Source organism: Castor canadensis, chromosome 7, assembly GCF_047511655.1.
Source record: "Castor canadensis chromosome 7, mCasCan1.hap1v2, whole genome shotgun sequence".
Classification (NCBI taxonomy): Eukaryota; Metazoa; Chordata; class Mammalia; order Rodentia; family Castoridae; genus Castor; species Castor canadensis.
In genome coordinates this window covers 147,911,586-147,934,564 of record NC_133392.1, presented here as the reverse complement: position 1 = coordinate 147,934,564, position 22,979 = coordinate 147,911,586, and the positions used below count along the sequence as shown (strand labels likewise).

Sequence of the window (22,979 nt, the reverse complement as noted above, 5' to 3'; positions counted from 1 at the left end):
CCTGCAGCTCCTCAGAGGTGGTGGGCTATACACATGGACCAGATTCCCAAAGTGGGGACAGGCAGTGACAGAGAGATCACCCAACCAGGAGCTGGGCTTCTCAAATTTACAAACAGGGAGAGCAGGAGGTACACAAAGCCCCTGGAACAACATGGAGCAGCTCCGGGCATATCAATAGGACTCAAGCATGGGAAGGGGGCCACATGAAAATAAACATCAGCAGGGCACCAGTGGCTCATGCCTATAATCCTAGCTACTCAGGAGGCAGAGATCAGGAAGATTGAGATTCAAAGTCAGCCTGGGCAAATAGTTCACAAGACCCTACATCAAAAAAAAAAAACCCATCACATAAAGGGGCTGGTGGAGTGGCTCAAGGTGTAGGCCCTGAGTTCAAACCCCAGCACCGCAAAAATAAATAAATAAAAATAAATATCGAGTAGCCAGGCAATGGTGGCTCATACCTGTAATCCTAGCTACTTGGGAGGCTAAGATCGGGAGGACTGTGGTTCGAGGCCAGCCTGGACACAGATGTGGTCAAGAGACCCCATCTCCAAAATAACCAGAGCAAAATGGACTGGAGATGTGGCTCAAGTAGCAGAGCACCTGCTTTGTAAGCTCAAAGCCCTGAGTTCAAACCCCAGTCCCACCAAAAAAAAAAAAAAAAAAAAAAGACACATAACCACTAGCTGCACTGCAGAAGGGCCTGGTACAGCTGGGGAACTGAATTCATCCATCTATCTATTCATTTATTTACTTATTTATTGGTGGTGCTGTACTAGGGATTGAACTCAGGGTCTTGGTTTTGGTAGGCAGGTTCTGCCATTTGAGTCACAGCCCCAGACCTTTTTATTATTTTTGAGATAGGGTCTCATGTTTACGCCCAGGCCATCCTGGACACACGGACCACAATCCTTCTATTTATGCCTCCCTTGTAACTGAGAGGACAGGCGCACACCACCATGCCCAATTTTTATTGGCTGAGGTGAGGTCTCACTAACGTTTTGCCTGGACTGGACTTGAACCTCGGTTCTCCCAATTTCTGCCTCCAGAGTCACGAGGCACCCACTTTAATGAACTAGTTACTCATTATAATGTTGGAGAATTGAAGCCAGGGCTTTGCACATGCCAGGCAAGTGCTAACTGAGCTATATCTTTAGCCCCATTTTATTTTAATTAACCTAAATTTGAAAGCAAAAGCAGTGTAAAGCTGGGTGCCGGTGGCTCACGCCTGTATTCTTACCTACTCAGGAGGCAGAGATCAGGAGGATCGCGGTTCAAAGCCAGCCCAGGCAAGCAGTTCATGAGACCCTATCTCAAAAAACACTCATCACAAAAAAGGACTGTGGAGTGGCTCAAAGTGTAGGCCCTGAGTTCAAGCCTCAGTACTGGGGGAAATTAACTACAACTTTATTTTTTGTTCCATTTCATTTTAATGATTAAAATTCACTGGAGGTGTGGCTCTAGGGGTAGAGCGCCTGCCTAGCAAGTGTGAAGCCCTGAGTTCAAACCCCACTACTGGAAAAAAAAATGTACATATATAAAATATATATATTTGTAAATGCTGTAAGTGTAAAGACTTAGCATGAAGAAACAATGTAAAATGTCTCACTGTTATTATACTCCATTGAAATGATAATATTTTTGGATACACTGGGTTAACTATATTATTAAAATTCATTCTGTTTCCTTTTCCTTTTTTTTTTTTTTTTTTCTTTTTGCAGTACGGGAGTTTGAACTCAGGGCCTACACCTTGAGCCACCCCACCAGCCCCTTTATGTGATTTTTTTTTTTTGACATAGGGTCTTGTGAACTATTTGCCCAGGCTGGCTTTGAACTGCAATCCTCCTGATCTCTGCCCCCTGAGTAGCTAGGACTACAGGCATGAGCCACCAGTTCCTGGTTCCCTTTTATTTTTTAAAATGTGGCCCCTAGAAAAGCTTAACTTACCTATGTGACTCACAAGACATTTACACAGGAAAGTTGTGCCATCCAACTTTCCTGTGTAGCCACCAGCCACATGTGGTTATTTAAATTTAATTTAATCAAAATTATATTAAAATTTAGTTCCTCAGTCCAGCTAGTCTCATTTCAAGTGCCACTGTACAGAGGCTAGTGGGTACTTAATCGGTCAGTGCAGAGATAGGACATTTCCATGTCTCCAGAGTGTTCTATAGGACAGCACTGCTCTGGTGTTAAGCAGAAAACAATTTTAGGTGTATTTCTAAGGCAAAAGAAAGATTTCAAAAAAGTCTCACACTATAACTGATATCCCCAGTTCCCCCAAGGGCGAGCACACCCACAGAGCATGTCCCAGTGTAGTCTACCCTACCATTCTGTGCACACCCGGCTGTGTTTTTATTTAATAAAGTTTTTTTAAATGAAATCAACTGTTAATTCTCTCTCTCTCTCTCTCTGTCTCTCTCTCTCTCTCTCTCTCTCTCTCTCTCTCTCTCTCTCTGTGTCTCTCTCTCTCTGACTAGACAAGCACTCTCCCACTGAGCTACACCTCCATCCCAGCATGGATGTCATCCTGAGCAAAAATCCCCAGGACGTCACATTACACATTTTTTCCTGCTATTGAATTAAAACATCTGTCCTAAATTGGCCCATGTCCTCTTTCTGCCTCCTCCCAAATGGCCAACCCCAGGACCAATTCTACTGCACTGAAGTCTCTGGAAACCAGGTCCATGCTCCCCAGACTGGACGTGGCAGAAGCCCTGTATGTGGTCCTTGAGTGGGATGGGGGTGAACACTCAGAAGCAACTCTGAGGGCATCCATGTGAGTGGGCAGGAGGAGAGGATGCCAGAGATGCTGGGTAAGAAGGGCACCTGGACAAGCAGCAGTCAGGTGGGATGAGTAGCTCGGTGATGGCAGGAGAGTTGAAAGGTCAGGAAGGGAGCTTGGATTTGAGGGGGGGAGGAGGAAAAGAAAAGGACAGAAAGTGAGCCATGAAGAGCTTTGTGTAGCAGGACCTGAAGGGAGGGTCCTGGGCAGGAGGCTCCCTGGAGGTTCCTCTGGGGTTCATGCCACCATCCAGAAAGCCCTAGGACTGGGTGGGTCTGAGCGCTCAGCAGAGCAGAGACGCACACTTGCTCTAGGGCCTAACGGTGTACCTGCTCCTGGCTCAAAGCCAGTCTAGGCTATGATTTGCATATGATTTTCATGCTGCTCCTTTAATGGGAGACGGCAAGATGGAGCATAGGAACTGGGAATCAGAGCTGACCCTAACTTGTTCCATGACCCCTCGGGCCTCAGTTTCTCATTGGGAATGAAGGCTCCAGCTCTTCTTATGAGGATCAAATACTACACGCTGGTCTCTTCCTGCCTGGCCAGCATCCTTCCGTCGGACTGCCCCTCCTTCTGCTCTCCGCCCGTTTGCTGGCCCTCCCCCATGCTGCCAAAGTCCTAAAGACTTCTCCCCCTCATCACCCCAGATCCTAACTTTCAGCTTAGCTGCTCCTCCCCTGACCATGACCTCACTGGAGGCAGAGTCCATGTCTACTTTACACACAAAACCCATGCCTATCTAGGATCAGGACTGCTGCGGAGATGCTATTTAGTTCGTTAGTTGAATGAATGAATGAATGAGAATGAGATTGAGAATGGAATGAGTGAATGAATCATCAATCAATCAATGTCTGACCTGGGGACATCCAGAGGCAGGTGTCTGCACAGTGGAACTCACAGAGAGAGCTGGAGGAGAGAGCCGATGGCCCGGTCTCCTTTCCCACCATCTCCCTCTCTGAGCTGGGGCTTCCTGGGACTCTGAAAGGCTTGCTTAGGGCATTATTCCAGGATGAGGAGGGGCCAAGACTCTAACCCAAGAGCAAGGCTGATGGCACTAGAGAAGGTGAGTCCTCCTTCAGATCTCCAAGGGGCCAGCCCTGGGCAGAGGGAGCAGAGTGTTCCGTGGGATCCCTGTGATAGAGCCAGAGCTAGGAAGGGCTGAAAGCTCCAGAGGTTCCTTGACTCAGTATGCAGAACAGTTTCAGGGACCCAGCAACAAAGGTGGGACAGGTGCTTTGGAAAGAGTTATCTGCTGTCAGTGGAGAGGTGCTGCAAGAGTTGGTCCTCCACTTGGTGACATTCAGGGACCATTCAGAGAAAGGGGGGAATCAGATGATCCCTCCTGTCCCTTCCAGCCTGGCCACCCCCAGAGACTGGACCATCCTCTGATCATCTGTTCTGACTACCAGGGAGTGATGGGTTTTAGGACACATGAACCTTCTTAACAGCCTTGCCTGACTCCTGGCAGGAGAGGTGGGGCAGCCATGGGGGGTGCTCTCAGGATATTGTATGGCTTGCCAGCCAAAATAGGGAGTGTCCATGTCCGAAAATGCTGGGTTATGTAAGTCGAAATGGTTTCTTTACTGCAGGACTTCTCAGAGCTTGGATATCCTACCATGCCCTATGAAGCGTCACGTGGAGCATGGGGACTGGCAGCTCCCACACTGTTCCTTTCTTATGGAACAGCCTATTACAGTCATGGAACTAGCGATTCACTGACTGGTGGGGGAGAGGCTGAGGGGGTGGTGGGAAGAGCCTTGGCCAGGAGACAGGAGGTGGCACCCAGCCCCACCTCTGTCAGAAACTAATGTGGAAGCTTGGGCAAGTTTCCTCCCTCTGGGCCTCAGTTTCCCCGTATGTGAAATGTGTCTCCCCTGTTAGGAAACGCAAGTGAGTAAGTTCTATGAATGGAGGTCCTGAGGGAGAGGAGACAGGTTAGACTGAAGGGGAAGGGTTCCCATTCTCAAGGTCAAAGTCAGGCCAGAACCCTTCAGCAGAATCAGGGCAGGAGCTCTTTCCCCAGTAATAGGAGCTGGCTGGTCTGGAGAGGACAAGGGTGCCATTGGCCTGAGGGAGGAGGAGTGCAGAAGGCTGAGGGAAGTGGCTGGAACTTTTGGAGTCCTGCAGGTTTGAGATGAAGGTGGAGGCGAGTGGTCCTGGGTTCTGGGGTTGCAGTTGTTTGGGAAAGGGGCTGGAAGGGACAGGCGTGAGGACCAAGCCTGCCGTTGGGTTGTTCCATGCAGAAGTGGATGCCATATTGCAAGCCTTCAGACCAACCTGTTGCTATCCTGCGCCCACCACACCCGAGGGCCTTCTGGCCTAGCTTGGGGGCAATGTTGACCATCCCTTCAGGACTTCGGGTGGCCCCAAGCCCGGCCCGCCAGCGCCCTCACCTCCACCAGCGGGTAGGCGATCTCGTTGTAGATCTGCTCGGTGAAGTGGTCCATGTAGTAGGCACCGTCGAAGGTGAACTGCTTGGGGGGCTCGTCGCAGGCGCCTGGGTTCTGGATGAAGCACTGGCCGCGCGCGCAGTCCACGGTCACCACGGGCTGACAGTTCAGCTCCCGCTCGCGCTGGTTCATGGGGCGGCAGCGAACCACCACCTTCACCGACTCCGAGGCCATGGCACCGCGGCGGGGGGCCCCCGGCGGCCCGGGCCCGGGGGCGGGGCCAGCACCGGCGGGGGGCGGGGCCTCGCGACGGGGGCGGGGCCGCGGCGGGGGGATGGGACTCCTCGGGGGGCGCCGGGAGAGGAGGAGTTGGGCGGCGCACGAGTCACTGGACCGGAGCCGGGGCCTCCGCCGCCTCCCACGCCCGGGCTCGTCCGTCCCTGAGGCCCGGCCCGGGCGGGGAAGTGGGGGATCCGCGGTGCAGGCGCCGCCGCAGGACCCGAGCCCCGGAGCCGCCCGCTCACACTCGCACGCCGTCGTGGCGTTCGCCGTTGCCGGGCAACGCCCGTGACGTCACAGGGCGGCGATGGCGAGCGTCCGCGCGCCCTCTGCGCAGGAGACCGAGGTTGGCGGCTGGCACGGTCCTCACCGCCCGGCCCAGAGAGGCTCGGCAACTTGGCAGATTTGCGCGTTAATGCGGGGGGCTCTGCGCCTGAGGGACCCCAGAGGACAGGTCTGGCGCAGGGCTTAGAGACAGGAACGGCCACAAGGACCTTGCAGCCCCCTGGACAGAGCGAAGCTTTCTTTCTGCCACCTTCACTTTTTTCAACATTCCAGATTTCCAAACACAAAATCTGAAGGAGCCAGAGTGTTTTCGCTGGAGAGGCGCCTGGCCCATCCTCCCGACTCAGCATAAGCCCCCCACCGAGCCCCCAGCCGGAAGAGTGGCTCTGTGGCGTCTTCCCTTTGCACAGAAAGTGTCCTCAGGTGGTAGGCACTGGGAGACAATCCTCCCGCAGACCAGTCTAGTAGAGGAGACTGACACTGAAAACAAAAATCCCATAAATAGTAACTACAGACTAAAGAACCTGACCTATGGAACATCTAAAAAGGGAACCTCAGTTAGTCTGGGAGTCAGGGCAGATACCCTGAGACCGACAAGGAGCTGAAATACGATGGTGCGGGAATGAACCAGGTGAAGGGAGAGGAGGGCAAGGAGACCTGTCTAGGCTGTGCAAAAGTCCTGTGGCATTTGTGGAAGCAAAAAGCAAGTCAAGTGGCCAAAGCACAGAATCTTGACTATTTTTTCTATAGGAGATATCCTTGGGAGATTCAAAGAGGGACACACATACTTTGATTAAACCTCCCTACCCAGTTCCTTTAGGACATTCTGGGCCCCCTGGAGGACAGGACCTCTATCCGGCTCAGCTTTCTGTACCAGCTGAGGGTTATGTTTGGCAAAGAAAAGCAAAACCTGCATCTGAATGAGGACCTGGTCTTTCAAGGAAACATCTACACTAGACAGACTGAGGAAATGCATTTTATTTGTTACAAAGTCCACACGGGAAGAAGAGCCAGGCTCCCCAGTGGTGCTGGCTGGAGATGAAACTGGTCTGTAATAAGACACAGGAAGTCGGCACATGGGCCCAAAGCTTTGTTGTCAATAAAAGCTGCTGGCGGGAAGGTTAAAGCAGTCCCTTCAGTGTGCTGAATGTTCCCCTAATGTCTCGTCTACCTGGACAATTTTCACCAACTCACCCCTCCTCAGGGGAGCCTGGGGTCCCCAAGGCTGTGGTCGTAGGTATGGACATCACCACATCCTCTCCCTGCCGGGCAGTGTGACCCCGGGCCTCTCACTGGAGACCAGCACCCTGCCCAGGGAGGCGGCTGCAGGGCTGCACAGTGGGTCCCAGCCTGTCCCTTGTGTTCAGCACGAAGTGCTGTGTTCCCAGTGAAATCAGCCAGGAAGGTCAGCTTCCTTCTATCCCTTGTGACAGGACATCTCACTTGATGAAAGAAAGTGACAAGGTCTCTAGCCAAGGTCACGCATCCTGATGAGGGGCTGGGAGCTTGGAGCTCCTGGAGTCAACTTCTCATTCCCAGGTTTGCCTCCCTCCTTTCTGTTGGGTTGGGGCTGCCCTCTGCCTGCCAGGAATGAGAAATGTATCACTTCCAAAGTGAGGGATAGGGACATCCCATCCTAGACTCCCAACTAGGCCTCTGCCTCCAAAACGAATTTGCTCTGTAATGTAGTCGGGTAGATTACATTCTGTATTTGTCTGCCAAGCTGGCTTACAAAGGGGAACACCTGAACTTTTTCAGTTGCCATGCAGGGCCACTTCCTTTACTAGTACATGTCCCGGGCTTCCCTGCCGAGGCCACAACCCCTGGCTGGCCTCACATCTGTTCTGTCTCTGGACGGTTCCGTTCTTCCCATCCCCGGTGGGGCTGGGCTGGTGACAGAGGTGGCCCCTGCCAGCCATGGTCAGTGCTAGAGCAATGGAAATGCCAGCTTCCCAAGGCGGTTACCAAACTGACTGTGTTCTGCATGGTGAGCTGGGCAGGGCAGCCCATTGCTGGCCCCTCCCAAGGGAATGGCCACAGGCCATTGAGCCCTAGGGTGGCAGAACCCACAGTCCCTCAGTTCAGGCCCCAGGCCTGGCTTCCTTCAAAGAGGGCTGCACCTGCATCCATGAGCAAGCCTCCAGGACCACCTTGGAAAGTCCCCAGCTCCAGGGAAAGTGGAGCCTGCATGGGTAAGCATCCAATACACCAAGAAGTTCCTGGATGCTGAAGCTCCACCTGCCCCTCCTAGACTCTCTGAGAAGCCACTGCAATCTCCAGCCTCGGGTTCCCCTCCCACGGCAGCAAGGCAATGGAAGACTGGTCAAGGGGTAGAGTGACCGGATGGAACTGGTGACCAGTGGGGTGCAAGAAGGGCAGAGAGGCCACTGAGGCCCAGGAGCCAGGGTGAAGCAGGGCCTGTGAGCAAGGGCACTGCCTCCTAGCCCAGGCCCTGCAGTTCTGCCTCAGACTTGGCATGGCTGAGGGGCCGCAGAGTCCGGGATGGCCAGCCCTCGGGCCCACAGTCCTGCTCCTCGTAGGTGGGGTTCAGGCGGCCCATGTCCAGGGGGCAGAAGAGGCTGCGCTCCATCCCAGCATGGTTCTCCACTAGGGCCTCCAGACTGGGGAACTCTGCTGGCAGGTGCTGCAGAGGAGGGATCTTTAGCTCCAGGCCCCTTCCCCATGGCTCAGCCAGGTACCAGCCCCCTCCCCATTGGCAGGTGTCCCTTTTGAAGAACAGGAAGTGTTCAGCGAGGTCACATGCTGCCACACCATTTCCTGTCCCTCTTCCCTGCTGGGACAGGACTGAGGTGTTCAGCTTGAAAGTGGGAAAGCCTGGTCACTTCATCTAGCGCCTAGAAACCCATGGGCAAGACACTAGACTGGAGACTCAGAGGTTGTGTGAGCTGAGGCAAGCCCTGCCCTCTCTGAGTCAGCTTCCTTCACTGCTAACAATGGGCTAGGGTGTGGGAAAGCAAGATTTTTGAAAGGCAGGATCTTTATGGAAATTATGTAGCATCACCTTGGCCCAATTCTACTGGAGGTAATCCCTTCAGGAGAGGGGGACCCTTAATGACCATACACCGTCCTCCTCCTCCACGAGCCTTGAAGTGGAGGGTAAAGGCAGCAGGGCAGGGGCAGAGGAAGGAGCCAGGCAGTGGTACAGAGGAGGGGATGGCGAATAGGACAAGGGGCAGGACCAGAGACAGCCAATGGGCGACCAGGATGAGAATGAGGTGGGTTCAGGAACTTAGCAGTTAGAAAGTGGTGGGGCCAGCAATGGGGCAGGGCCACAGGACTCCCATGCCAAGCGGGCAGACTTACCTCCACACAGTAGCGGCCTGTGTGGTTCCGGAAGACCTGGTGGGGTACTAGGCCACACTGTGTCCGCACCGACAAGCACCATTGGCCACTGGTGCCCGGCTCAGGCCACAGCAGGAAGGCCCCGATCACATCTCTCCGCAGCAGGGCCAGGGCACAGGGCCTGGGGACATAGAGGGAGAGGCTGAGGTAGGATTCCCTAGTCTGACCCCAGCCTCAGACTGCTGTCCTGGGCGTGGAGGCAGCCTAAGGATGAAATAAATGCCCTCAAAAGCTACTCTAAGAGCCGAGTGTGGTGGTGCATGCCTACGATCCCAGCCCTTGGGAGCCTGAGGCAGGAGAATCGTAAGTTGAGACCCTCTCCAAAAACAACAAGCAGCAGCTACTCTGACCCAGCATCCAGAGATGCTGCTGGATGAAAAGATGCTTGGGGCATAAACAGCTTGTTTCCTAGGGGTCCTTATGTTGACAACCTGAGGGCCTGGCCAGGATCAAGGATGGAAGAGCTGGCCCCTAGACAGTGCTGGTGCTGTGACAGGCCAGATGCTGAAGCCTTATCTGCACCTCCTCATCTGATCCTCCCCACTTCCCCGAGCCCCTTTTACATTTGAGAAAACTGAGGCCCAGACAGGGGCTGTCCCTTGAGGAGGCCGTCAAGGCTGGTTCTGTCCATGCACAGTGTAGACACACGCACGTTGTACCAGGCCAGGTCCTCGTACCTGGAGAGGCCAGCGAAGGCCCAGATGTTCTCTGTCAGGCTACCGTCGCTCTCCACCAGGCATGAAGAGCCACCAGGACCCTGGGGCCATGCCTCCCATGCTGTAGGAACTATGGAGAACACAGGTGGTCAGAAGGAGAGTGCTGGTCTGCCCTACAGCCTCCACCCCCTCCCCCCGCCCCTGCTTCCTCACCAGGCCTCCCCTCCCTGCCCAACAGGCACATAGTTAGCCCCCAGAAGACACCCCCACATAGTCTCCATGCAGCTGGTGGCCTGGGCCAGCCCCTGGGCACCTGAGCCAATGCATACGCCCTTGTGGACACAGGCAGCCTGGGGGACACAGCTGTGCACATACCCTGCACCCCACCTCTCCACCTGGCCCACAACTCACAGGCCTCCCGGGCGGACAGCTGCAGCTGCGTCTCATAGGTGCAGCCTCGGTAGGCCCCCGAGCGGATGACCTTACTGCGGATGGCCTTCTTACGCACCAGGGTGGGTGAGCAGTAAGGGTTCCCCAGGCGAGTGTGGCGGGCACCCCCACGGCCTTCCAGCTCGGGCAGCTCCTTCTATGGCACCGAGGGGGGCCCCCCCCGGGGCAGACAGATTGAGGCCTAGCCACGTTGGGCCAGGTGGGCACCCCCAGAAACTCCTCCCTCCAACATGACCCCCATGCCCTTGTCCAGATTCCTTGTCTTCTACCCGCCCCCTGACCGGGGTGCTGCATACCCCACAACTGCTCAATGTCCCCTCTGCTGGAAGCCGCCGGAAGGAGACCAGGGCATGGACAGTCTGTGAAAGCTGATTCCGGCCAAAGGGCTCCCGCACCAAGACAGGGGGACCCCTGGGGCTGGAGAGTGGCTGCAGGGGCCCGTCCCCTGTAGGCCCCAGGCAAGGCTCGGGCTGTGCTCTTTCCGCAGGGTGCTGCAAGAGGTAAGCGAGCTGGAAGGAGCGGCACAGTAGCAGGTACAGGACCTGGACCTAGCGTAGGAGGAGGTGGACTCAGCGGGAGGAACCTTCCAGAGAGCAGCCCACTCCCTAGGGGTCACCCAGCCTCTTGGCTTGGGATGCCTCTCCCCAATCTTCCTGGGAAATCTCCTACTTACCCTTTAAAACCTCACTACCACGCAGCTTCCCTTTCTTCTATTCACTTACCAAATACTGAGAGCCTGCCTTGTTTGAGGCATTGTGCCGAAAGCAGACTATGGAGGGGTGCTAACCCACTCCTACCCCCAGGTTCACCCCTCCCGATGTACTGCCTCTAGGTCTCAAAGGAGCAGCTAAGACCCAGGCCCTGCAATCAGAATTTGGGTTCCAATCCTGGCCCCATCCCTTTGGAGTTGCTGTGTGACCCTGGGTGGAGCATGGCACCTGTGCATGCCTCAGTTTTGTCATCCCCATATCCCAACGCCCCTCTGAGGAGCACAGAAAACCCCCAGCACAAACCCAGTGCTTGTCACAAACCCAGTGCTTGTCTGGGGCCAGCACATTCTTCCCATCACTCATTCCATCCTGACCCAGCAAGTTGGAACCTGCCACCCCAGTGTCCAGCACAGGGCTTCAGTGACAGTGAATGCTTGCTGGATGAAACTATACCTGGGCTCTGCTTGCCAAATAACTGTTTACCATGGCTCTGCTGTGCAGGCCTTGACTTCTGGGATCCACCTGCACACATCCCATCCCCTCCCAGGGCCACACACTGGAACAGCTCAAAACCTGGACAGCTTCTGCACTCCAAGAACTCAGGAGTCTGTATGTAATTAGGGGCAGACTGAGGCTGGAGTGTGCAGTGTGGTTCTCAACACAGGACTCAGAAGGAGGGACAGTCTAGAACCAAGGTGGACTGAGCCTTGAAGGGCAGGATGAGAAGGGAGGTGGGCACTGCAGGCAGGGAGCAGCACGAGCCAGGGCTAGTCTCCAAGTGCATGGCCAGGTCCTGTTCTGCACCCCAGGGATACCAAAGCCATGACTTGTTTTGGTGGAGGGGTCCTCAGGACAGTGTGGTAACCAAGGCTCATGTCCCTGGAATCTGTCCTGACACCCAGCACAGTCTCCCTCCAGCCTCAGTGGCGCCCCCTACCTCTCCAGGCTGGCTGCCCACAAAGAGGTGGCAGAAGAGTTTGCTGGCCGGGCTGTGTGGGTTCCGGGCGATGAAGGCAAACTGGCAGTCAGCTGGGCACCAGGTGGAATACAGGATTCGCCTCAGGGCATGGGCCATCAGGAGCACCTAGAAGGTGGCGGTACCAGGCTTCATCAGACAGGCACCTGGCCGCAGACCTGCAGGTTGGGGTCTTAGAAATGAGGGGCAGAACAATGACCTCCCACTGGGGTCACAGAGGAGGGCAGTGGCAGCAGGCTCTGGAGCTAACACCTGTTCTTGGGTCAGTGACTGAGTTCAAATCCTGGCTCTGCCAGTCATTCTTCAGGTGACTTGGGTAGGTGAGTATGGTACCCAGAGTGTCTCCTGTTATGACAAATGTCAAGAGGAGAGGATACTAGAAGCTCCCTGACAGCTATCAGGGAAGGGAGCAAGTCTCTGTATCCAGGACCCTGTGACACCCAGCACTGGGGCTCCATGTGCGCCATGGTTCTGGGTAAGAGGGGCCCCAGAACTGCGGGCTGCACAGTCTGGCCTGCAGTCAGCATGCACACAACACTGGCTATACAGGAGGACGATGTTCAAGTAGGGCCCCCTGCCATTCCCAGCCTGAGACTGTCCCCAGACCATAGGCCAATGCTGGGCAGAGCATCTGCAAAACCTCACAGCGTGAACATCCCTGCCACCGGGGCCATGAAGTGACTCCAGAGAAGCTTTTGGAGGGCCAGGGGTGAGAAACTGCTGCCCATCTCCCAGCTTGCCTCAGGGGGTGGCACCAGGTGAGCTGAGGCCAGGGACCAGGTAGAGGCTGTGTCCTGAGGGAAAAGACACCTGTCCTTGACCAGTCCTCACAGCACCCACATAAAACTCCTACCTCTCCCTCCCCGCTGTAGATCTTGATACCCTGGAGGCTGAATTTCAGGATGACAGCTCGGCGTCGGGGACAATCCTGGGTGGAGAGAGTTGGTGGGAACAGACATTACCTGCTAGGCCTGGTCCTACCCAGTCCACCTCAGTTCCATTCACCCAGGGCTGATCAGCCACCTCCACCACCCCTGGCAGGGGACAGAACCCTGGGCAGCAGACATATCTCCTCCCCCAGCTGGGAAAGTACAGTTAGCTTCTGGGAGGGCACCACCAGCAGGCCCATAGGTAGCCATTTGGGGCTTCCAGTTGTGGGGTACAGGTCCCAGACAGCCCACAGGAAGTGAGTCTCTGGGCTCTGGGATCCTGGGGCCCCTTTGCTCCCGCCCCTCCTTGGGCCTCATGTGACCATCTTTACGATGGAGGGTCTGGTCTCAGGACTCATTCTCAGCCTGAGGTCCCTGGCTGTGCCCCTAGCCCCTCACCTTCAGTGCCCACAGTTGTTGCCGCACAAGGCACACACCCTCCTGCGTGTCCAGGTCATCCACGGGGAAGGAGCCCACATACTGCATGGAGGTGGGTAGTGGGGAGGAAGCAGGGAGTCAGGTCCACAGTCCTGACGACCATCCTCCACATCCCCCCATACACACTCTGCTCTGTCAGGCAGGCTGTGGGCAGTGACAGAGCATTGTCCTGGGTGTCCAGGCTCTGCCACTTGGCCAGCAGGCAATCTTGGTCAGGTTGTGAAAGTCCTTTGAGCACCCACCTCCTCACCTTTGCATACATTCATATTCTCTCTCTCTCCCCCATCCCCCAAAGCCTGGGGAGGAAAAAAGACCAGAAGGACAGCTCCTCCACATTCCCAGGACCTGCCACAAAGCTACAACCCACCAGAGTACTCCCCGATGGGTGCCCACCCACCTGAGCAAACTTGGTGATGCACCTGGGCCGGTAAGGGGCAGGCCCACAGTCAGAGGCCCTCCGGCCACCTGCCCCGGCCCTCTGCATGGCCACCAGGGTGCCCAGCTTCAAGCTCCACAGAGAAGGCTGCAAAGGGCAGGGGAGAAGTTGGGTGCTGAGCGGGTTAGCCACAGGGCCCCCCTCACCAGTGGCTGGTGAGTCCCTCTGTTCATTTGCTTGTTCATTCATTGGGTCCACAAATCCTTACTGAGCCCCTGCTATATGTCCTTCAACGTCCTGGGCACTGGGGACTCAGAATGATCTTAGTCTACATAAGTAATAACCCACACAGGTGGGATGAAGCAGGAAGAGCTGTGAAAGGTCAGTCTACTGAGGCTGAGGTTTGGATTAAGATCTGACGGGTGTGGCAGCTCACGTCTGGGGCCACTGAATGTCCTGGGTTGGAGCTGCACAGCCCAATCGAACGCCTGATGGTGGATTTGGGGGCAGGGGAGGGATGCTGAATTCCAACCAGTCTTACGAAGTGCTGGCTGGAGGAAATGGGGTGTCAAGTACACACCTGTAGTCCTGGCTACTCAGGAGACTGAGGTAGGAGAATCACTTGAACCCAGAAGTTCAAGGGAGCCTAGGTAACATAGTGAGACACTGTACCAGAAAAAAACTAAAAGGTGCCAAGGAAAAGACAGGGCAGTCTGGGACGGACCACTGAAAAGTGTGGTGATAGCTGTGAGAACAGTCTGCAACGGTACAAAGGAAGACAAACAGCTGGGACCCTACAGCAGGCTGGATCCAATTTGGGATCACTCTTAAATGTCAGACTAGGGAATCAGGCTTTACCCTGTAGGCACTGGGGAGTCACAGCAGGTTATAGGGCAGAAGCAGTCCCATGGTGGTAACCAGGAGATAGATGGCCAGAACTGATGATGCCAGGGACCTGTTTCACAGGATGTTGGTTCATGTGACCCAGCCTGACTTCAGCCTCTTCCCCAAGGTCATAATGAAAACCAGCACCCAAACAGACTGCACTGGGGCTAAGTCAAGATGTGGAAAAGGTGGACAACTGCTGGTGTGTGTGAGGGGGGGGAATGCCAAAAAGCAACCCCCCAGCCCCAATTCTAGTCGTTCCTGGGACCCCTTGGCCAGCTCCAGCAGGTCCCAGGACCTCAGCTGGTGCTTGGTAAAAGTGGAATAAATGTATCCATGGATGGCGATTACAAAAAGGAACTGATGATCCCCTCTGCTGGGATCCCCACAATCAGCTCCTCCAGCCTTTCCAGGGGCCAACTTAGGTGCTCCCCACTCCCCCCTGTGCCCAGCTCCCAGTATGGCTGGCTCTCTCACCAGCCTACTTGTAATTACTTCTTGAGTCAGAAAGACCTGTATGCAAATCCTGTGTGGCTCTGGGCAAGCTTCCTCAGTTCCCTGAGCCTCCACTTCCTCATCACACCTGGGATAACGTGAGTTGTTGATGAGAACCGAATGGAGGTTCAGCAGAGCACAATGCTCAGCAAATAGAGTCTCCCTCAGTCTCCCAGGGACAGCAGGGGCTGACCATGACCTCACCTGGAGAGAGTGGGGATCCCAGGGGCTTGGGCAGGGAAGAGTGTGCAACCTGACTTCGGAAGAGTGTCTTAGCACTGATGTCCTCAGGGCCAAGGGTCTAGGAAGGGCCCCCACTTCTGCCTGCCCATGACCTTCAACCCCCAGCTCAGGTCAGAGTGCAGATGCTACCAGATCTACTTTCAACCAGCAGCCAGCAAGGAAAGCGACAGAAACCAAGGCTGCTCTGTCCCCTTGAAGCCCCTTTTGGTCCCCCCATACCAACCCCCTCCACTCTCTGATCCTGACCATTTGTCACATCCTACCCTTTCCCTATTGTATGTTTGATGTTTAAAGAAAGCAAAGTTAAACGTCGTGTCGTGGTACAGCCACACGCCACCCCATCTGGTAGGAGATGGAGCTCCCAGCAAGGCCACCCTGAACTTTAAAATCACATCCTGGGCTGGGCTCACGGCTGGCACGACCACAGCAGGTGGAGGGAGGGCAGGGAAGGAACAGAGGGAGAGTGGGAACACAGGGGGTGAGAAGAAAGACAGCTGCAAAAGAGATAAAGGACAGCTGGGAACAGGGAGCAGTCAAGAGCGTTTTTCACATCCTGCCTGTGCCACACAGCTCCTCAGGACCAAGTGTAAGACAAGGAGCCACAGGTGAGCACGCACTCACACTCACTCTCACATGCAGAGACATCTGCGTCTAGGGCCTCCCTCCAGACCCACAGCTGCAGCTTTTGCGTCCCCAGTTTTTGGGAGTGGGGGTAGGGAGGCCAGGCCACAGGTCTTCTTCCATCCCAACCCATCACCATCACCTGATCCTCCCCCAGCCCTCTGGGCTTTGACTCCTGGAGACTGGAAGCTTCTCCCTCCCTCTAGTCCCTCCCAGCCTGAGGAGCACTGTGCTTTTCAGCCCCAGGACTGGAGTTGGGGGCTCCCAGGGGACCAGGGAGGCTCCAGGCTCACGGTAACCCTGGAAACAGACATGTTTACCCATCCAGGCAAACACCCACTCATCTCTTTGGCCCAGAGTGAAGTTTTACACAGGAGCCTGGTGGGCTGGCACCTTCCAAAGGGACTACGTTTGAAATGAGGCTGCAGTTCTCGCTCCTCTGCGGTTTTCCAGGTAGCCTTGCTTAGAAGCAGGGAACTGGACCAGTTGACCTGCCTGGTGGCCATGCATGGGACCTCTGCTGCTCACACCCTAGCTGAGCTGTGTGTAGGGAGGCCCCGCCTCCTCGGAGCTCTGGGAGACCACCCAGCTTGCAGACCCTGGGCTCAGTAAATGGTGACCAGGGAGATCAAGTTGCTTGCCCAAGGGCACACAGAACAAGCAAGGAGCTGGAAAGCAAACCCAGGACTCAATGCCCTTCTGCTCAGACTCCCCTGGTGCCAAGGAAGCCGGGTGTCCACCCTTGGAGTTTGGTGGTCCTGTTCTGTTCAGGAGTAGGTGGGGCGAGAAGGCAGCCACAGGGGTGGAAAGACCTCGGGTGCTGGGGTCACATCCGGCCAGCACAACCGCAGCGCCTTCCCCTAGGCTATCCCCACCATGGCTGGGCTTGCCATCACTGGGTCGCCAGCTCTGCTCCCACTGTCCTTCCAGTCCCCACCTGCTCTGGGCCAGCGCGGGCAGGGTCAGGGATTGTGGGGTCCGAAAGCGCTGGCTGATGCGACCTTTAGCACGTCACTTAGTCCAGCAGCCTCCAGTTCCTCAGCTGCCGAGGGGGAACGCTACGACACTGCCTCCGGGGACTGTCACTGACCTGGTCAGAGAGCCGCGGACCGTGTGCCAGGTGGATCAGAGCCTCTCAGGGCACTTAGGCTTTTTTTGGGGGTGCGGGAAACCAGCATCCCAAGACAGTTGAGTGATTTGGAGAAAAAAATTCCGTAGCTGCGCGGAGGCCGAGGTGCGTGCGCGCGCGCTGGGTGCCGTTTGACACCCTCCGCGGATGACATTTGGAGGAGAGCGCGGTTTTTGGGGTTCGGGACCAGCGCGGGCTGCTGACCCAGCTGCTGGCATCGGGATCCTTGCGGAGCGCGCCAGGTTTTGGGGGCATAAGGAATCAACGCGCGGTGACGGAGGTGACAGAAGCCCCCACTCCCCGCGACCCACTCCGCCCCAGCCCCTCTCCCGGCGCTCGCTCGCTCACTCACTGCGGCCGCCGCGCCTTAAGTCTGATCCCTGCAGCTCCGGCCACGACCCCTCGCGTCTCCTGTGTCGCTGCGGCCCAGGTCCGCCCCGCCTCCCGCCGCCCCGGCGCCGCGCGCCCCCCACGTGGCCGCAGGAACCGACCCTCGGCATCACCTGGCGGCGGCGCCCGCCTCGCCCACCAATCAGAGCCCGTGGAGCTGCTCCGCTCCGCCGCGCAGCCCAATCACAGGCCGCGAGAGTCCCTGGCACCGCCCACAGCGCCCTGGCGCTCCGCCTTAAAGGGCCTGGGAAGAGGCTGCGCTTGCCCCCTTCTGGAGCTGGGGGTGCTGAAACCTCCGGTCTTGCGGAGAACCTTCGCCCCCTCCTACTCCCTGGCTAGCTCCTCACTGTCGTCAGGCGGTGGCTCCTGCAGCGTCTCCTCCAGAAGCCTTCCCTGACCACCAGTATTCACTCCGCAGAGCTCTTGCGACTAGCTTGCTTGCTTGCTACACCTCCTTTCTTACTCCGTGCAAGCGAAACTGGCCAGGAGTGTCTCCAGCCCCAGTGCAGGACAGAACTCTACTCAGCAGGCGTTCAGTGATGGTGGTTTTGGCCCAGCCCCTGGGGCAGCCTGGCCTCTGGGACAGCTCAGCCAGTCTCACCTCCCCTAGAAGGCAGGGAATGGGGGGAGGGGGTCACACATCCTCTTCCCGCCAGATCCACCTTAAGGACAGTGATGATCCTGTCCTTCGGGTTACACGGAAATCCACCTTAGAAGATGGAGGGGAAAGGGGATCGAATCTAGCCGGTGTCTGCCACAGCACTGGAAGGAGAGGGGGACACTTTTGTTCCCATTGGTGCAAAACATAAATAGCAAATTCAAGTCATCTACTCCTTTGGTGTGTATTAAACCTGAAATCTGCAAACACCAGAACCTGTCCATGTCCCACACTACAGACTCAGGTCAGACTACAGCTCAGGTCCAGTGGGAGAGCAATGGCTGCACCCCTCAGGTGACCCCAGCCAGAGGGGACACAGTGACAGAGAACGTGGACCTGGGTCTCAGGCCTCAGGGATGCTCCAAGGAGGCAGATGTGAGCCACCCAAGCCACACTGGGCATCCCTGTCTCAGCACCTGGAATGGGACGTCAGGACACTTCCTCCTACTAGAGGCCAGACCTTGGACAAACACCTTAATCATTTTAATCCTCCAGAGTCTCTGTAAGTGTCACCAAGGCCTGACTCACAGCCAGGTAAGGACTGAAAGGAATTAACCGGCCAAAGGTCTTGGCCCAGTGCCTGACCATGGTAAGTGAAGTGCTCAGTAAATATTGGATCCATTTTTCACTTTTGTTCTTTTTTTTTTTTTTTTGGCAGCACTTGAATTTGAACTCAGGACTTCACATTTGCTAGGCAGGCCCTTTTTACTTCTTGAGCCACTCCACCAGCCCTTTTTTGTGTTGGGATTTTTCGAGATAGGGTCTTGGGAACTATTTGGCCTGGCTGGCTTGGAGCTGAGATCTTCCTGATCTCTGCCTCCTGAGTAGCTAGAGCCACCAGTATCCAGCTTGTGTTTCCTTCTATGTGACTGAATGGAAAGTGCTCTCAGGAAGGTCCTCACCAAGGCCAGCTGACAGCCGAGAGCTTAGGACCAAGAGAGCAAGGTGGTTTGTAAGTTGGTCTTGTCCTCTGCAAATCCAACTTGTGAAACTCCAGATACATAAAAGTCAAAGGGTTAGTTCCCAAATTTAAAAAGAAAAAGTATGCAAATTTTAAATAGAGGACTCACTAATTGCTAGACCTGCAGTTGCTGTTTTTTGAGACTATTTAGAGAAAACAAAACCAGACGTGGCCTTATTAAATACTGACACTATCAAGTTTCTGATGAATCCTATTCATTCTGGTATTACAACTTTTAAAATAAGGGTGGAGCTGGGACTGGTGGCTCATGCCTGTAATCCCAGCTACTTGAGAGGCTATCAGGAGGATTGAGGTTTGAGGTCAGCCCAGGTAAATAGATCAAGAGGCCCCATCTCCAAACTAACTGGAGCAAAACTGGCTGGAGGTGTGGTTTCAGCAATCAGAATGCCTGATTTGCAAGTGTGATGTTCAAACCCCAGTCTCACTCCCCACCCCCATCCCCCAAAAACCCAGCAGGAATTTGTTTCAGGACAAAATGACAAAAGACCAAGGAATTCAGAAGATGAAAGAGTTAACACTAGGGGAAGAATTCTAAGTCTCTCTTGGGAGGGGTCATGAGTGGCTGATACCATGTTAGGCCCAGAGACACAGATTAAACAACAAACTACCACGAAAACCAGATCTGGAAAGATAAATGTATGCAAAGCATGTGACAATGCCTTCTGACTGTCCTGCCACCACATTCCCTTTACAGGTCTTTACCCTGCTCAAGAATACAGTGTTTCAAAACCAGATGCATTACACCTTTGATGTTCATTATTATTTTATCTTCTTGTATCACAGTATGGTAACTCAAAGTCAGCTGACCTAATTCCACCTAACACAGAAACTCCAGGCTTGTACCACAAATGTAGCCTTGTTCAAGGCACAAGCTCAAAGGTTTATAGAAAAGGTAACATACTTTGGAGGGTGCCAGCCATCTCTGGGCAAGCTGACCTAGTTCCACTGGGGATGCAGCATGAAACCATTGTCACAGCAGCATCTTGCATTCCTGACAGCGCAGCTCTCAGGAGCCACTGGGGTGCAGAGTTTCAGCCACTGGGTTTGTGACTCACTTGTGCTGGAAGCCCGCAGGAGTCACCCATATTAAGCAGGGGAGGGGATGACAAAAAAGGCAAGAGGGGTGAGGTGGGGTGGGAGCCAGGACTGCTTCACATGTTGGTGCACACACCATGCATGTCGTGGTATTTCCGGTGAGTCAATGACAATTACTAAGCCACACAGGTGTGAGCTTGTTATCACAATCCCCTTTTCTCAAAAATCCTGGAATCAGGCACTGGGCTTGTCAACTGACAAACATGAGTGGGAGGTGACAGCACATCAGTGAGAAGCTAGGGCTGAGAATGGGAGCCGAGCTGGGGAATGGCACCTCCCTACAACCCACATCCACTGTTCGAAGCCCACAGTGCCACCAGGTTCCCTCAGAGACATCAACCCCGAGTGTCCTCATTTCATTCTCTCAGGTGTCTCCTGATTGGTGACTCTGCCACTTACCCCCACTGAACACTGTCCCTCCAAAATAAGTGTCCTAGAAGAACAGTTTCATTTTATTATGGACCAAACTGTGCACCCTCTCCTGCTCCCTGCCGCCAGCTTCCACCAAAAAATCCAGCTGGGCCCCAGTGGGAGCTTGGGAGGCAGAGATTGGGAGGATCGACGTTGGAAGGCCAGCCTGGGCAAATAGTTCATGAGACCCTATCTCCAAAACAACCAGAACAAAATGGACTAAAGGCATGGCTCAAGTGGTAGAGGACCTGCTTTGCAAATGTGAAGCCCTGAGTTCAAACCCCAGACCCACCAAAAAGAAAAAAAAAAAATCCCTATGTTGAAGTCCTAACCTTCAGGACCTAGAAAGATAACCCTATTCTTTAAAGGGGCAATTAAAATGAGGTCATCGGTATGACTCCTAATTGGAAATTATCGATGTCTTTTTAAAGGGGATTTGGACAGAGAGGCAGCAATGAGAAGACAGCCATCTTTGAGCTGAGGACAGAGGCCTCAGAAGGAGCCAGCCCTGCCCACACCATAATGCTGGTTGTAGGGCTTCAGCTCTACAACTGAGAAATGATGGGTATCTGTTGTTTAAACCCACAAAGTCTGTAGGACCTGGTAACAGACCCTGAGCAGACTAATGCAGTCAGTGATTAAATAAGACGACTCCTTGTTGGCGGCCCTGGTCCCTCTTCCCTGGCAGATAATGGAGGCTCCAAGGCCAGACGGACAGCAGGGCTGGAAGAGCTGCAGGATAACCTTATCTAGTTTAGCTCTTGATTTTCCAGCGGAGAACGGGTTAGTTAAGAAACTTGCCAGAGGCCACATGGCTGGCTTCAGCAGCCTGGAGTAGGCCTGTCACAGGGCTAGGCTAGGGCACAAGTGTTCCAAGGAAGGCAAATGCTGTCCCCTGGGGATCGGGCAGGATACCTAGTTCCCTTGCTGCTGTATTCCTAGGGCTCTGCCTTCTCCCTACTAACCCTGATGGACCTCCCACTCCCTTTCATGTTTCAGTGTTGTCAACAAAATGGCACTGAATAAAAGTGATGCCTCACAAAGAGGAACCAAGTTTATCTTGGTGCATTCTGCTTCCCCCTCAAGGAGCAGGGGACAACTAAAAAGCACAAGTCTGGAAAAAGAGGACACCTTCTCAGAAACACCTCTGGACACTTTGTTCCAGAGATAACAGGAGCCTAGGCCTGCATTTCATAAAGGAAGGCAGGCAGGAAGTGCCAATGCTGGCTACAATGATGCTGATGTGGGAAAACCCAAGTTGGTGACAGCGGAGTTTTGAGTAACTGGTTTTCCATGCAGCTCTGCTCTAGCCACACTGACAAGGGGACCCACTGAGGCCCCAGGTGGCAGCTGATAGCTGCCTAGACCTCTGGTTGCCACGGCTGAAAGGACTCCTATCTCTTGCCCATCTGGCTTCTCTTCCCTGTTTTTCTGGTACTGGGGATTGAACCCACGGCCTACCTCTTGAGCCATGCTTGTTATCTTGTTAATTGGCTGTGATAATAGTGGATATTTATGGAATACAATGTGGTATTTTGATCGTATATATTTTTTTTGGCAGTATTGGGGTTTGAATTCAAGGCTTCATGTTTACTAGGTAGGTGCTCTACTGCTTGAGCTACATCTCCAGCCCTACAATGCGGTATCTGATACTCATATATAATGTACAATGATCAAATGATCAAACCAGTGCAATTAGCTTATCTGCCACCGCTAACATTTATCATTTCTGTGTGTGTGTGGGGTGGGGGGCTTTTGGCATTAAACTCAGCTTCATGCTTGCTAGGCAGGTGCTCTACCACTTGAGCCACTCTGCCAGCCCTTTTTGTATTGGTTATTTTTAGATAGGGTCTCATTTTAAGACCAGGCTGGCCTCAACTGTGATCCTGTTTGTGCTACAGGGAACTGCGTAGCTGGGATGACAGGCCTGCACCATGGCCCAGCTGTTGGTTGAGATGTCAACTTTTTGCCTGGGCTGGCCTTGAATGACAATATTCCTGATGTCTGCCTCCTGAGTAGCTAGGATTACAAGTGTTTCATTTTCTTTGTTTTTGGTGGGAGTGGGGTTTGAACTCAGGGCTTTGAGCTTACAAAGCGGGTGCATTGCTGCTTGAGCCACACCTTCTGTCCAGGACTACAGGTTTGAGCCACTGCACCTGGCTATCATTTCTATTAGAATAATCTAAATCCTTTCTTTTAGTTATTTTGAAACACACAATTAACTATAGCCACCCCACTGTGCTACAGAACACCAGAACTTACTCCTGTCATCTAACTGTATTTCTGTACCTCTTTCTCACCCTGCCCCCTCCCCTTTCAGCCTCTGGTAACCCTAATCTCTCCACTTCTGTAAGATTATTTTTAGCTTTCATGTAAAAGAACATGCAGTATGTCTCTCTGTGTCTGGCTTGTTTTACTTAAGGTCTTCTA

General features: G+C 54.3%; 2 protein-coding genes across 12 annotated transcripts in view; both read right to left on the bottom strand.

The window, feature by feature from the left end:
* Positions 1 to 5,437, bottom strand: part of Kif17 (kinesin family member 17) — a 34,709-nt gene extending 29,272 nt beyond the window's left edge. For all 9 annotated transcript variants that reach the window (XM_074081139.1, XM_074081130.1, XM_074081131.1 and 6 more), the window contains exon 1: positions 5,182 to 5,437. In XM_074081139.1, coding sequence (XP_073937240.1) covers positions 5,182 to 5,412 — 231 coding nt within the window. In that variant the 5' untranslated portion in view covers positions 5,413 to 5,437. The remainder of the gene's footprint in view (positions 1 to 5,181) is intronic.
* A 1,265-nt stretch (positions 5,438 to 6,702) lies between these two features.
* Sh2d5 (SH2 domain containing 5) lies at positions 6,703 to 17,478 on the bottom strand. Of its 3 annotated transcripts, none has more exons than XM_074081129.1 (10): positions 17,366 to 17,478; positions 13,226 to 13,306; positions 12,780 to 12,825; positions 12,543 to 12,691; positions 11,859 to 12,005; positions 10,508 to 10,759; positions 10,173 to 10,347; positions 9,783 to 9,891; positions 9,067 to 9,226; positions 6,703 to 8,386 (listed from the first exon to the last, which is right to left on the bottom strand). In XM_074081129.1, the coding sequence occupies exons 5-10, from the start codon at positions 11,994 to 11,996 to the stop codon at positions 8,183 to 8,185; spliced, it is 1,038 nt and encodes a 345-aa protein (XP_073937230.1). In that variant the 5' UTR covers positions 11,997 to 12,005; positions 12,543 to 12,691; positions 12,780 to 12,825; positions 13,226 to 13,306; positions 17,366 to 17,478; the 3' UTR covers positions 6,703 to 8,182. The 3 variants fall into 3 exon arrangements, with proteins under 3 accessions (XP_073937230.1, XP_020024251.2, XP_073937229.1); XM_020168662.2 differs by lacking the exon at positions 12,543 to 12,691 and adding an exon at positions 13,662 to 13,787 and having other exon boundaries at positions 12,751 to 12,825; positions 17,366 to 17,472; XM_074081128.1 differs by lacking the exon at positions 12,543 to 12,691 and having other exon boundaries at positions 12,751 to 12,825.
* Positions 17,479 to 22,979: the final 5,501 nt, after the last annotated feature.